Genomic DNA, 14,421 nt, shown 5'->3' with positions numbered 1-14,421 from the left:
TGGGGGTCTTTGGCAAGTATTTCTGGACAAAAATATTTTTTCCTCACATCCATGAAAGCCCCCTGAAATGTTATCTTTAGTGTTAGAAACATTGAATCCTGGATGTTAGAGCTGAGTATCAGAGATCATCTAGTCCAATACCTGCATTCGTTTGAATTTGGAGGCTGTTCCTCAAGAGATCCTAATTAAAAAACACATGCCCCTGGGAAAAGTAACATTTAAGTTATTATGCATCTATACTTAGGAAAGAAATACGACAGTTAATTGAGAGCAAACCATACCAGAAAGAAAAGCAGGGCCATATCCAGGAAGAAATAAAAATTAGGAAGAGAGAGAGCAAGATGAAAGGGAGAAAAACAAGGACTTCATCTACGTGCAATTTTTTTAATCTATTTGGCACACAGTTTGGGAAATGAATTAATTTGAAGCAGTACATACTTGGGTGTAGATAGCTACAGCTTGTGCAAAGATTAATCTTAGTGTCTCATCTGAGTCAATTAAATTATAAACTAGGTGATACGTAAATATAGCAATAACATGGATAGAAACCAGTACAGCAGAGAATGAACTCTGAGACTGTATTTTCTTTTTTTATTTATTTTTAAAAATTTAAAAAATATTTATTTGTTTGTTTTGGCTGCGCCGGGTGTTAGCTGCGGCACACAGGGTGTCTGGCTCTTTAGTTGCGGCACGCATGTGGGATCTAGTTCCCCAACCAGGGATGGAACCTGGGCCCCCTGCACTGGGAGCTCGGAGTCTTACCTACTGGACCAGCAGGGAAGTCCCTGAGACTGTATTTTCAACTGTAAAACAGAAACGTCACCAACCCTATCTATCCCGTCTGGTTGTTATGAGGATAAAGCCAAAGGATGTAGGTCAAAGCTTTTTACCATAAAGCAAAACACAAATGTTATGCTTTGACATAGTTCGAACTCAAACAGCAGGCAAACATTCAATGCTAAAGGCTAACTTAGTCGTTTTTTGTTTCTTACATTTCTTTTATAAAATTTATTTTCAATCTGACAAGTAATATATTAATTCTTGTTCTTAAAAATGTATACAATACACAACATGGATGGACCCAGAGATATCATACTAAGTGAAGTAAGTCATACAGAGAAAGACAAATATCATGATATCACTTAATGTGGAATCTAAAAAATGATACAAATGAACTTATTTACAAAACGGAAACAGACTCACAGGCTTAGAAAACAAACTTACAGTTACCAAAGGGGAAATGTGGGGGGGAGGGATAAACTAGGAGTTTGGGATTAACATATACACACTACTATATATAAAATAGATAATCAACAAGGACCTACTGTATAGCACAGGGAACTCTACTCAATACTCTGTAATAGCCTATATGGGAAAAGAATCTGAAAAAAAATAGATGTATGTATACGTATAACTAAATCACTTTGCTGTACATCTGAGTCTAACACAATATTGTAAATCAACTATACTCCAATGTAAAAATTTTAAGAATAAATAAATAAATAATAAAATTTAAAAAAATGTATACAATACAAATAAGTCAAAAGTTCCTCTTGATTCCCACCCAATTCCATCCAGGAGCCACTCTTGTCAATTTGATAGGTATCTGCCCAGATTTGGTGGCGGGTTGTTTAACCCAAATAGAATCACACTGTACATACTGCTCCATGTTCTATAAGGCTTTTTTCATGTAATAGTAAATCCTGGCATCTTTCCATATAGATACATAAAAATCTACCTCATTGTTTTGAACCTTGCACAATATTTCCATAGTACAATCTACCCTAGTTAATTTAGCATCCCCTGTTGATGGACATTTAGGTTGACTCATCACGTTTTGAATAACAAAAAATACATGTGAATTAACTATATGTTATTTCTTAATGGGAAAAATTTTCTAAACCTCTGGAAAATCCAGAGAGACAGACATGGAAGCTGTCCTATACACAAGTGGCACAAAATATCCTTCATAAAGTCCTTTTTGCACTTAAACAGTCCAATTGAAAGTAAAGGACAAGATTCCAGTCACAGCCCTACTCCATGTTCTGGGCCCTTGGTTGTCCTGCACTGGCCCCCACTGGCAGGTTCAGAAATAGTGATACTCAGAGGTCGATTTACTATGAAGCTGATGGAGCTTATGATTTAAGGCAGTGTATTCACATAGTCGTATGGTTTTGTAACATTTGCCAAGGAATTTTAAATTATTGGCTAAATCGAGGACAACGGATAAAAGCCTAAAACTTGAGAATACTGGAAATGAGGATCATTTCCTGTAGAACAGGATCATAAATCATGCAACTCACACTTCAGCACAATGAAATCTACTATAAAACTTATTTTTCTACCAGTGCAAGGGATGTCCAGACTGATAGGAGCTGTAATGTTAATGGAGCATAAAGCTTTCGTGCATTATCTGTATTTGAATTTAGCCCATGACTAATTATAATGTATGAAATATCTTTAACGTAATCATATTTTACATCTTTCACTGACTTTTTTCATTGTCTTGTATTACTTAGTTTTAAGTTCTCAAAGTTTTTCAAGCTTGTTAAGCTCCTGATAGATAAACAGAGATTTTTTTAATAACAAAAAGTATAGACAAAAAAAGTAATATGCTTACAATTTATATACTCTTTGAAAATCAGATATCAACAATTTTAATGGCTACATAATATTTCATCATACTGATAAATCATAAATTGTCATTTCAAAATGGAAATTGTTTACTCCTGATAACAAATTTTTAAATGCCAAATTCATGCAAATTAAAGAAATTCTAGAATACAGAAATAAGTTAAATAGAAACTTAATACTTTGTAAAGCTTATTTTAAAAATAAATGGTATAGTATTCTCATACTATCGAGTAACCTGCTTTTTTTGTGTGTGTGTGTACATTTATTTTTATTTATTTATTTATTTTTGGCTGTGTTGGGTCTTCGTTTCTGTGCGAGGGCTTTCTCCAGTTGTGGCAAGCGGGGGCCACTCTTCATCGCGGTGCGCGGGCCTCTCACTGTCGCGGCCTCTCTTGTTGCGGAGCACAGGCTCCAGACGCGCAGGCTCAGTAATTGTGGCTCACGGGCCTAGCTGCTCCGCGGCATGTGGGATCTTCCCAGACCAGGGCTCGAACCCGTGTCCCCTGCATTGGCAGGCAGATTCTCAACCACTGCGCCACCAGGGAAGCCCTGCTTTTTTTACTTAATAAATTTTGTTTTGCTAACTTTATAAGCTAATTCTAAAATTTATATGGAAATACAAAGCGCCAAGATTAGCCAACAACACTCCTGAAGAAGAGTAATGTGGAAGGAAGGACTTGTCCTACCAGATATCAAAATTTATTACAGTTGACCCTTGACCAATGTGTGGGGTTAGGGGCACCAACCCTCTGCATAGCAGAAAATCTGAATGTAACTTACAGTTGTTCGTCTGTATCCACAGTTCTGCATCCACAGATTCAACCAACCTCAGATTGTGTAGTACTGTAGTATTTCCTATTGAAAACACGTGTGGACCCATGCAGTTCAAACTTGTGTTGTTCAAGGGCCAGCTCTATATAGCTATAGAAATTAAGACAGAGGCTAACAAAATACTACTATGAAGAATGGTGCTGGGACAATTGCGTATCCATGTGGGAAAAAATTAATTTTACTCACACTATATACAACTCACATATATTAAAAAATAAATTCCAATTGAATTATATAGATATAAAAGAGACAGGTTTAAAAAAATAAGTTTTTAGCAGATAATTAAGAAAAACGTCTTCTTGGAGTTCCCTGATGGTGCAGTGGTTAAGAATCCACCTGCCAATGCAGGGGACACGGGTTCGAGCCCTGGTCCGGGAAGATCCCACATGCCGCGGAGCAACTAAGCCCGTGTGCCACAACTACTGAGCCTGTGCCCTAGAGCCCGCGAGCCACAGCTACTGAAGCCCACGGGCCTAGAGCCCGTGCTCTGCAACAATAGAAGCCACCGCAATGAGAAGCCCGCACACCGCAATGAAGAGTAGCTCCTGCTCACCTCAACTAGAGAAAGCCCGTGCACAGCAAAGAAGACCCAACGCAGCCAAAAATATATTAATTAATTAATTTAAAAAAGAAGCAGGGAGGCTATAAAAAAATTAAAAAAACAAAACAGGGATACACACATACACATTGCATATGAAGAAAACATCTCTAGAAGGCAACATAAGAAAGTAGTGACAGTGGTAACCTTCATTAGTGTAGGGTAACAGGGCTGGGGACTGGGTGGCAGGCCAACTTATTTTCACTGTATATTGTATATTGCATCCATTGAATTTTACACCATGCATATATATTTCCTATTTTAAAAATTTAGAAATTTAAGACATATATCAAATATTATCACTCAGAAGCTATAGAGGTAGCTCTTTATCCTCAGTAGCTTATTTTACTTCAAAGGAAAACTTAAGACAGAAGAAAAATTAAAACTAACATTTTATGTATAAAATTAAAATGCTTTACAATTAATCAAGTACCTTAATCATAGTTTTGTGAGGAGGCAGAATTATATCCATTTTACATACTAGTAAACAGAGCCTCAGAGAGATCAAGTGACCTGCCCTAAGTCACAGCTAGTTAGTGCCAGAACTGGAACTCACAGTTTTTTTTTTTTGTTGTTGTTTTTTTAGCTGCGTTTTTTTTCTTTTTTTTATATAGCTACTTTATTTATTTATTTATTTATTTTTGGCTGTGTTGGGTCTTCGGTTCGTGCGAGGGCTTTCTCCAGTTGCGGCAAGCGGGGGCCACTCTTCATCGCGGTGCGGGGACCGCTCTTCATCACGGTGCGCGGGCCTTTCACTATCGCGGCCCCTCCCGTTGCGGGGCACAGGCTCCAGACGCGCAGGCTCAGTAGTTGTGGCTCACGGGCCCAGCCACTCCGTGGCATGTGGGATCTTCCCAGACCAGGGCTCGAACCCGTGTCCCCTGCATTAGCAGGCAGATTCTCAACCACTGCGCCACCAGGGAAGCCCAAACTCAGTTTTTAATGCTTGCAAACCCCATGATCTTTCCCATCACACTGACACAACATGCCCTCCTAAATACCTTTCTCCAAAAAAACACGTGAAGAACAGAAAATGCATTGTTACTTTTTTTTAATTTTATTTATTTTATTTATTTATTTTTGGCTGCATTGGGTCTTCGTTGCTGCGCGCAGGCTTTCTCTAGTTGCAGCGAGCGGGGGGCTACTCTTCGTTGTGGTGCGCGGGTTCTCATTGTGGTGGCTTCTCTTGTGGAGCACGGGCTCTAGGCGCATGGGCTTCAGTAGTTGCGGCACGTGGGCTCAGTAGTTGTTGCTCACGGGCTCTAGAGCTCAGGCTCAGTAGTTGTGGCACATGGGCTTAGTTGCTCCGCGGCACGTGGGATCTTCCCGTACTAGGGCTCGAACCCATGTCCCCTGCATTAACAGGCGGATTCTTAACCATTGCGCCACCACGGAAGCCCTGTTTGTTACTTTTGTGTGGGGGGAAGGGTGGGGAAGTTTCTCTATTAATGATTAAATTCATTTTCTAAAAGTGAAAACAAAAACTTATTGAATAGCACATTGCACTTTCAGAAGTACTAAAAAGTCTTACATGATTCATACCTCCTATTACTCCCAGCTCAGGTATTAGGGAGATACTTTTCTTTCACTCCCTTATTTAATGAAGGCTAAGGAATTATTCCCAGCCTCTTAATAAAAAAGACAGCTTTGTGGCCAATATAAGAGAGATTTTTTTTTTTTTTTTAAATTTTGGCTGCCCTGGGTCTTAGCTGCGGCATTCAGGATCTTCACCGTGGGATATTCGCCGCGGGATCTTTAGTTGAGACGTGCATGTGGGATCTAGTTCTCTGACCAGGAATGGAACCCAGGCCCCTCGCATTGGGAGCGCAAAGTCTCACCCACTGGACCACCAGGGAAGTCCCCAAGAGAGTAATTAGATGTAGCACTTTTCAAAGCATTTCCAAAAATCTTTGTCACATTCAGTGTAATCACCAAACTTATTATTTCCCATTGAAAGTAATCTTGAAAATTCACTCTCAAGAGGTGGTTTTCTTGAAGAGCTTCTAAAATTTATTTTCATAGTATATTTACATGATAAATAATAGCATTACCACTATTCTACAACTTTCCCATACAGTATCTCATTTGATCCTTGAAACAAGCCACTAAGACAGGCAGGGACCGAAATCCCCGACATTCAATAGATGAAGAAACTGAAGCTCTGGGAGGTTGTTTTTGCCTATGGTCATGGGCCCTATCTCTTAGTTGAATATTCTCTCCAACAAAGCATGTGAAAAGTTCTTAATTATCAGAACTTCAACTTGTCAATCAACATTCAACTTGTCAATTACATAGGACTTTTCCTTCTTGCTCTATGCCTTTAATTCCCTTTCAGAAAGGAAGATTTGGGGACTAAATAACATTCAATCCTAATCAGTCCTAACTCTGCTTAGCTTTCTGAGATCAGATGGGAAATAGAAATCTATTTTCTTACCCATAAGAGCACAAGTGAAATGAGCTGGTTTAAATTACTGGATAAACTCTACATTTGTCTATCGCCCAATATCAAAATACTTGTAAACTATGTAACTACTCTATATCCTAAAAACGATATGTAAGTCTTCTAAACCTGAAGCTCAGGATGACAACCTAGACTATAGAAATTAAAAATTAAACTGCCAAAGCTCAAATCCTGGCTCCATATCTTCTCAGCTGTGTGATCTCCTGGGCAAGTTTCTTTGCCTCTTGGAGCTTCGGATTCCTTAGCCCTAAAATTAGGGGTTTAAAAAAATGTTTTCATAAGGATTAAAAGAGATAATGCACTTAAAACATTTAGCATAGTGTCTAGCACTTATTTAAATACTGATAACTTGGCACTGACACTATTATTGGCATTTACGATTCAGCAAACTAGATTTATCTATGCACTTTCCTATTCAATCCATAAATGACTGCACTTTGCAATATATTATAATATATAACATACCTAATATACTTTACGCTTAAAAGATACTACAACCACCAATATACTCAATTCCCTTTAGCAGTTAGCCAGATATTACTTTTCTAAATCTCAGAAAAAGTAGAGTTGCAAAGGTTACTCCATCAATCAAGAGTGAGGCTGAAACTAAGAGCTCCGTTTTTAATGGATATGGACTATGATATATACAGAAAATTTGCTTGAAATTATACGTAGCTGTAATGTGGTGGAATGGTGATTTCTATCTTGATAATGGACTAATGTAACCTAAAGAAGGGTCAGTGTTACAGCAGTATACAAATCCTGTTGAAAGAGACGGATGATGCAACTTCTGTAGTAAGAATGGAGTCAACTCTGAGTCACCAGTATAACCCTGAGGAGCACTAAAGGAGATAGGAGAATTCTTGAGTACTGACTCCTAGGCTCAGCATCTTAGTCAACTGTGTGTAAGATGTTTCAGTGCTATTCGAACACAGTATTGCTCATACTAGTGAATCTCAAGAAAACATTAAGTGCAAAAAATACTAGAGTCATTAGCTCCTGACTATGATTAAGTCCCATGAATTTTCTGTAATCATCTCAAAAATATTTTGTGTCAGGCCTCTGGCCCTTCTCTAGTAGGTCCTCCAAAAAGATTTGTTGAATAAATGAACTTCATTTTTAAAAATTGTTAAGAGCATTGGCTACGGAGTCAAGCTGACTTGGATATCCTAACTCCATCACTTATCAGCTCTATGACTTTAAGCTAGTTAATTAATCTCTTTTGGTTTCAATTTTCTCATCTGTAAAATGGGAAATGCCAAGTATTGAACTGTAAGGACCAAAAGGCACAGGAGACCGACTAATGCTTGGCACATAGTAAGCCTGAAGTAAATAGCAGCCTTTATACTTTTTGCTACAAGAGTAAGGCATTATCAAGACGTCTTTGTCCATCAAATGCGTTTAAGCACAGATCAGACCTTTTCCAGAAGGAGTGAAGGTAAAAACATATCCAAAAAGGATGAGGAAGGCCTTGTAAATGATAATCTTATCCACAATGGGAAATGATGGGCAGGGAGAGGAAAGACAGGGGGTGACAAGCTAGAAAAATGATACATCCCAGGGTGGGAGTGATGGCATTAGTAAGCTCTTCAGGGGAGAGCTGCCACATGGGGAGGGGACTCCGGAGTCAATTACTTAGGAGTCAATTACTTTGGCCAGGCCTGCCCTGGGACTTACCGTGGGGCAAGGCAATGTGGAGAGGCCTGGTATAGACAAAGATAGCGGGGCAGGGGGTGCCGGGGAGACATAACTGGCTAGTAGGAGCCATGACTCGCGGCCGGGCAGTGCCCAGACCAGGCCCCAGTCGGGGGCTGCGGCCCGGTGAGCAACAGAAGGCCCTGGGGCTTGGACACTCTAGTACCCGTAGTGGCTGTGAAGGGCAAAGAAATTTGTTCTGAGGTGATCACACCATCTACGCTGATACCTGCCTGCCTGGGACGGGATGGAGGCGAGGAGGAGGAAGAGCCGCTTCCCTCGGGAGGAAGGGGAGGCGGGCGGGTAGGGGAGAAGCAAGGGACGCAGGTCCCACTGCCTCGGGGGAATCAAGCACGCCGGACTGGCTCCCGCCTCCCTTAGGGCCCAGCGTGGAGGCGGGACCTCAGCGGTTACCGACGGAAACCGCCTCGGAGTGGGAAGTCGCGTCACGGACAGGCAGCTGCTAAACCAGTGGAGCCGGAGCATGGGGCGGATGTTGCCTCCCATTGGTGGCTGTTGGGCGCGCCCAGCAGCCAATGAGTCAGCCCAGGGGGCGTCGCAGTGACGTTAGCTGCGGAGGAGGCCGCTTCGAATCCGCAGCGGCCAGCTTGGTGGCCTGGACCAATCAGCGGCCTCCAACGAGCAGGGCCTTCGCCAATCGGCAGCCTCCACGACGGGGCTGGAGGGAGGTTATATAAGCGGAGTAGGCAACAGCGCGATTGACGCTGACTGAGCGCTCACAGGCGCATCGATTTGGGGTTTTGGTGCGTGTGAGAGGTAGGTACCGCGGCCTGCAGTTCCGGACCTGCCCTTCGCCTTGTACACTGCTCCTCCTGACCCCGGGCTGTGTCGTCCTCAGCTCGGGCACGTCGGTGCGCTCTCGTGTTGCGGCCTGTGGCTGGTTTGCCTGCGAAGCCCTGCCTGCCTGCTGAGTGAGTGGACGACGGTGCCGGTAAGATGAAGCTCTCCCTGGTGGCTGCGGTGCTGCTGCTGATGCTCGGCGCGGCGCGGCCAGAGGAGGAGGACAAGAAGGAGGACGTGGGCACGGTGGTCGGTATCGACCTGGGCACCACGTACTCCTGGTAAGTGGGGTTTGTGGAAAACGGGAGAATGGGGAGTGGCCTCCTGGGCTGCCGTGAGTATCGCTGATTTCTTCTGTTCGGTTTTTCCGTCAGCGTCGGGGTGTTCAAGAACGGCCGCGTGGAGATCATCGCCAACGATCAGGGCAACCGCATCACGCCCTCTTATGTGGCCTTCACTCCTGAAGGGGAGCGTCTGATCGGCGATGCAGCCAAGAACCAGCTCACCTCCAATCCTGAGAACACGGTCTTCGACGCCAAGCGGCTCATCGGCCGTACATGGAACGACCCGTCTGTGCAGCAGGACATCAAGTTCTTGCCTTTCAAGGTTCGACCTGGTTTTTCTCTTCTAAATAGAAAGTGCGAAAAAAAAGAAAAAAAAGAAAGTTGGGGGTGGGTGGGAGTATTTAGGATTAAGAAGTTACTGAAAAACAGTGCAGAGACAAGCAAAAAGGATACAGACATGGTGTATCTATAATTTTTATTTAATAGTTTCAGTGTGTTACAGAACTTAAGAAAGTAAGGTTGGCAAAGAAATTTCATGCGTAACTACTCTGTCCACAGTAGTTTAGCATTAAGAGACTGGTTAGAACTGAAGAGACTTGTAATTGTCAGGCACCTATACTCCTTAAAGTATTTCCGTTGAATATTCAGCTCCAAAGGACCAAAGTAAACCAAACTGTGGGTGAAGTGGGTCTCAGACATTCCTCTTTTTAAAGTTTAAAATGTCATTGCTTCTACGTCTGAAAATAATTATTCTTTAAAATAGGTGGTTGAAAAGAAAACTAAACCGTACATTCAAGTTGATGTTGGAGGTGGGCAAACAAAGACATTTGCTCCTGAAGAAATTTCTGCCATGGTTCTCACTAAAATGAAGGAAACTGCTGAGGCTTATTTGGGAAAGAAGGTAAGTATTTCTAGAACAATGTCAAGCAGTTTTATTATTACTATTCTTGATTGATTGTGTTGTGTTGATGCTTTCATCGTTTTAAAAATCTGAATGACATCCATGCATCAGTTTTAATTACTTGCGTGCTTTACTGTAGGCCAAACAATACTAGCACCTTTCATGTGTTATCACTTAATGCTTGCAAATCCATGGGTATAAAATTATATATTATACCCATTTTAATAAAGCGATGGCTTGGCTGTAACTTAAATAAAGGTTAAGCCGTGTGATAAAATATGTTTAATTATCTTTTGTTATCATTTTAGGTTACTCATGCAGTTGTTACTGTACCAGCCTATTTCAATGATGCCCAACGCCAGGCAACCAAAGATGCTGGAACTATTGCTGGGTTGAATGTTATGAGAATCATCAATGAGCCGTAAGTGTTAAATTTAAAAATATGGCATATTTGCCAAATGGGGAAAGGTAAACTTAACTAAGTTATTTATTTTTTTTCTTTCTCATTCTCCTAACAGTACAGCAGCTGCTATTGCTTATGGCCTGGATAAGAGGGAAGGGGAGAAGAACATCCTGGTGTTTGACTTGGGTGGTGGAACCTTTGACGTGTCTCTTCTCACCATTGATAATGGTGTCTTTGAAGTCGTGGCCACTAATGGAGATACTCATTTGGGTGGAGAAGACTTTGACCAGCGTGTCATGGAACACTTCATCAAGCTCTACAAAAAGAAAACTGGCAAAGATGTTCGGAAAGACAACAGAGCTGTGCAGAAACTCCGGCGTGAGGTAGAAAAGGCCAAACGGGCCCTGTCTTCTCAACATCAAGCAAGAATTGAAATTGAGTCCTTCTATGAAGGAGAAGACTTCTCTGAGACCCTGACTCGGGCCAAATTTGAAGAGCTAAACATGGTATGTTCATTGTTTTTTGCTTTGCTAATGAGATCTAGTTAGACTGTATGAGTTTGGGACAATGCATTTAGGTATTTGGATTATACCTGGGTATGACAGGCATCATCACAGTAATTTGTCACTTATTCTAGGACCTGTTCCGTTCTACCATGAAGCCTGTCCAGAAAGTGCTGGAAGATTCTGATTTAAAGAAGTCTGATATTGATGAAATTGTTCTTGTTGGTGGCTCTACTCGAATCCCAAAGATTCAACAACTGGTTAAAGAGTTTTTCAATGGCAAGGAGCCATCCCGTGGCATAAACCCAGATGAGGCTGTAGCGTATGGTGCTGCTGTCCAGGCTGGTGTACTCTCTGGTGATCAAGATACAGGTAAGTCAGTGTCACAGCATCTTCCATAGTGCTTCAGAGTATAATTAGCTGTTGCTTTAGAAAGCAATAGATTATGAGCAGTAAGCTCACACAGCTAGTAAAGGGTACAGTGAGGTCAAGACCTGGCACAGGCTCAAGATCCTTAGCAACTATATTTAATTCATTGCTTCTGAAATGATTTTGCATAGAACCTAATCAAGTGGCAAGATGGAGAAGATGAAGTTGTATTGTTTGTGGGGTCTGCTTGGAATTGCTCCTGTGACTCCTGAATTAGAACTTAGCTCTATTAACTTAACTTTGCAGGTGATCTGGTATTGCTTGATGTATGTCCCCTTACACTTGGTATTGAAACCGTGGGAGGTGTCATGACCAAACTGATTCCAAGGAACACTGTGGTGCCCACCAAGAAGTCTCAGATCTTTTCTACAGCCTCTGATAATCAGCCAACTGTTACCATCAAGGTCTATGAAGGTAATTGCTTACATTTGTTAATACCATGGTATGTTTATGAAGAGCTTGACTTCTTTTAACATACTTTATTGAAATGTCTAGGGAAAGAAATATCTGCTATTTTCAGGTGGGAGGGCCCTAATTTAACTAGAGTTGAGTTTGGTAGAGCCAGTACTAAAATGTATTTCTTATCTAGCTATCTAGCACTCTTTCCCATTAAAAATACCTTCTGGGGGAATTCCCTGGCTGTCCAGTGGTTAGGACTCCACGCTTCCACTGCAGGGGGCACAGGTTCGATCCCTGGTCGGGGAACTAAGATCCCACATGCTGCACGGTATGGCCAAAATAAGTAAATTCAAAAATACAAGAAGAAGGACTTCCCTGGTTGTCCAGTGGCTAAGACTCTGCACTCCCAATGCAGGGGTCCCGGTTTCAATCCCTGGTCGGGGAACTAGATCCCACGTGCTGAAACTAAGAGTTCGCATTGCCACATCTAAAAGATCCCTCATGCCGCAGCTAAGACCTGGCGCAGCCAAATAAATAAATTAAAAAAATAAATATTAAAATACAAGAACAAGTAAAGGGTTCATACTGCTATAAAATAGATGAAATTCAATTAAGAGTTACTAGTAACTTAACTCACTGTTCCTTTCCCAACAGTGACCCACTTCTAGGTTGATAGAGTGCCCTTGACACTACAGGCTCTAACAGACTGAAACACAGGGATCCAGATGTACTAATGTTTGTCGGTAACAGCTAACAAATTTTTTTTTGTGTGACTTCTAGGTGAACGACCCCTGACGAAAGACAATCACCTTCTGGGAACTTTTGATCTGACTGGAATTCCTCCTGCTCCCCGTGGGGTTCCACAGATTGAAGTCACCTTTGAGATAGACGTGAATGGCATTCTTCGAGTGACAGCTGAAGACAAAGGTACAGGCAACAAAAATAAAATCACAATTACCAATGACCAAAATCGCCTGACACCTGAAGAAATTGAAAGGATGGTCAATGATGCTGAGAAGTTTGCCGAGGAAGACAAAAAGCTCAAGGAGCGCATTGACACCAGAAATGAGTTGGAAAGCTATGCCTACTCTCTAAAGAATCAGATTGGAGATAAAGAAAAGCTGGGAGGTAAACTTTCCTCTGAAGATAAGGAGACCATGGAAAAAGCCGTAGAAGAAAAGATTGAGTGGCTGGAAAGTCACCAAGATGCTGACATTGAAGATTTCAAAGCTAAAAAGAAGGAGCTAGAAGAAATTGTTCAGCCAATTATCAGCAAACTCTATGGAAGTGCAGGCCCTCCCCCAACTGGTGATGAGGAACCAGCAGACAAAGATGAGTTGTAGACACTGCTCTGCTAGTGCTGTAATATTGTAAATAACTGGACTCAGGAACTTTCGTTAGGAGAAAATTGAGAGAACTTAAGTCTCGAATGTAATTGGAATCTTCACCTTGGAGTGGAGTTGAAAATGCTATATAGCCCAAGTGGCTGTTTACTGCTTTTCATTAGCAGTTGCTCACATGTCTCGGGGTGGGGGGCGAGGAAGAATTGGCTATCATCAAAAGTGGGTAAAAAAGCTGGGTTAGGATTTGTGTTCACCTTGAAAATGTTCTATTTAACAATTGGGTCATGTGCATCTGGTGTAGGAACTTTTTTCTACCATAAGTGACACCAATAAATGTTTGTTATTTACACTGGTCTAAGTTTTGTGATAAGCTTCTAATTAGGTTAGTCATTTATTTTAAGGTTAGAGTCTCGGGTTGAGGGGAGTGTTTGGCGTTTTGAGGTAAGGAAAACACTTTTTTTTATTCAGTCATTTCTGGAAATCTGCCTAACCTAATCTAAGAAAAGGGGTGGGCGGTTCATCCATATCCTTAACTAGGCAAGGGCCATTTTACAGTGCCCAAGAGTGGACTTTTCCTGAGCATAATTGTAATTTCCCATTTCCCCTTACCTTTCAAAAACTTCTGGTGGCCTTTTATTACTAATGATGCTTTATACCTGCTTGGATTCCTTTGAGATTTGATAGAGTGATGGATCACTGATGATAACGTTACACACCTGGATTCAGTTCATAATTTTAGAATGTGAAGGTGTATTTTTGAACCTCAGCTATGTCAGTCTCCATCTCAGTGGTACAGGAGTGGGATCTAGAATGGTGACCTACATTTAGCCCTACTAAAGTTTAATAAGTATGCTCAATAAAGGGCAGGCTATCATGCTAACATGAAATCCAGTTCAGCCCAAGGATAGGTATTCTATAGATGGGCAACCAGCTGAAAGGTTAACTTGTGGAACTAGGACCTGACAGTGTGATAGTTTTACTCTGAGGCCCGGACCTCTGCTGCGTTGCCCAAAAGCATTTGGACAGAGGGTCTTCAGGCCAACGTCCATACAAACGTTAAAAATGACCTGCAGTGCTATGTGCAGTGGGATAGGGCGTAGTGGGGACAGATAAGGGCCAGTCTTTGTCCCTGTCCCCAG

At 41.7% G+C, this 14,421-nt stretch overlaps 1 protein-coding gene and 1 long non-coding RNA gene across 3 annotated transcripts; one reads left to right on the top strand and one right to left on the bottom strand.

Moving 5' to 3' along the window:
• Positions 1 to 4,654: 4,654 nt before the first annotated feature.
• Positions 4,655 to 8,693, bottom strand: LOC309633955. Its single transcript, XR_014247786.1, has 2 exons — positions 8,453 to 8,693; positions 4,655 to 6,771 (listed from the first exon to the last, which is right to left on the bottom strand). It is a non-coding gene; the product is annotated as an uncharacterized lncRNA (long non-coding RNA).
• Positions 8,694 to 8,885: 192 nt separating this feature from the next.
• Positions 8,886 to 13,629, top strand: HSPA5 (heat shock protein family A (Hsp70) member 5). 2 transcript variants are annotated; one of them, XM_082403283.1, is made up of 9 exons: positions 8,886 to 8,996; positions 9,079 to 9,301; positions 9,395 to 9,626; positions 10,068 to 10,205; positions 10,514 to 10,626; positions 10,724 to 11,114; positions 11,246 to 11,483; positions 11,787 to 11,954; positions 12,720 to 13,629. In XM_082403283.1, exons 2-9 carry the CDS (start codon positions 9,177 to 9,179, stop codon positions 13,280 to 13,282), a joined length of 1,968 nt encoding a protein of 655 aa, XP_082259409.1. In that variant the 5' UTR covers positions 8,886 to 8,996; positions 9,079 to 9,176; the 3' UTR covers positions 13,283 to 13,629. The 2 variants fall into 2 exon arrangements, with proteins under 2 accessions (XP_082259409.1, XP_082259408.1); XM_082403282.1 differs by having other exon boundaries at positions 8,933 to 9,301.
• Positions 13,630 to 14,421: the final 792 nt, after the last annotated feature.

Source organism: Balaenoptera borealis (genome assembly GCF_965194805.1).
Source record: "Balaenoptera borealis genome assembly, chromosome: 8".
NCBI classification, from domain to species: Eukaryota; Metazoa; Chordata; class Mammalia; order Artiodactyla; family Balaenopteridae; genus Balaenoptera; species Balaenoptera borealis.
Note: the sequence above shows the minus strand (reverse complement) of the source record. Positions and strands in the feature narration are given on the sequence as shown.

Excerpts from the sequence above, each read along its gene's own strand:
- HSPA5 (XM_082403283.1), top strand. The coding sequence starts at position 9,177 with ATGAAGCTCTCCCTGGTGGCTGCGGTGCTGCTGCTGATGCTCGGCGCG. Across the intron at positions 9,627-10,067 it reads TCAAGTTCTTGCCTTTCAAG|GTGGTTGAAAAGAAAACTAA; the intron begins GTTCGACCTGGT and ends TCTTTAAAATAG. Across the intron at positions 10,206-10,513 it reads AGGCTTATTTGGGAAAGAAG|GTTACTCATGCAGTTGTTAC; the intron begins GTAAGTATTTCT and ends TTATCATTTTAG.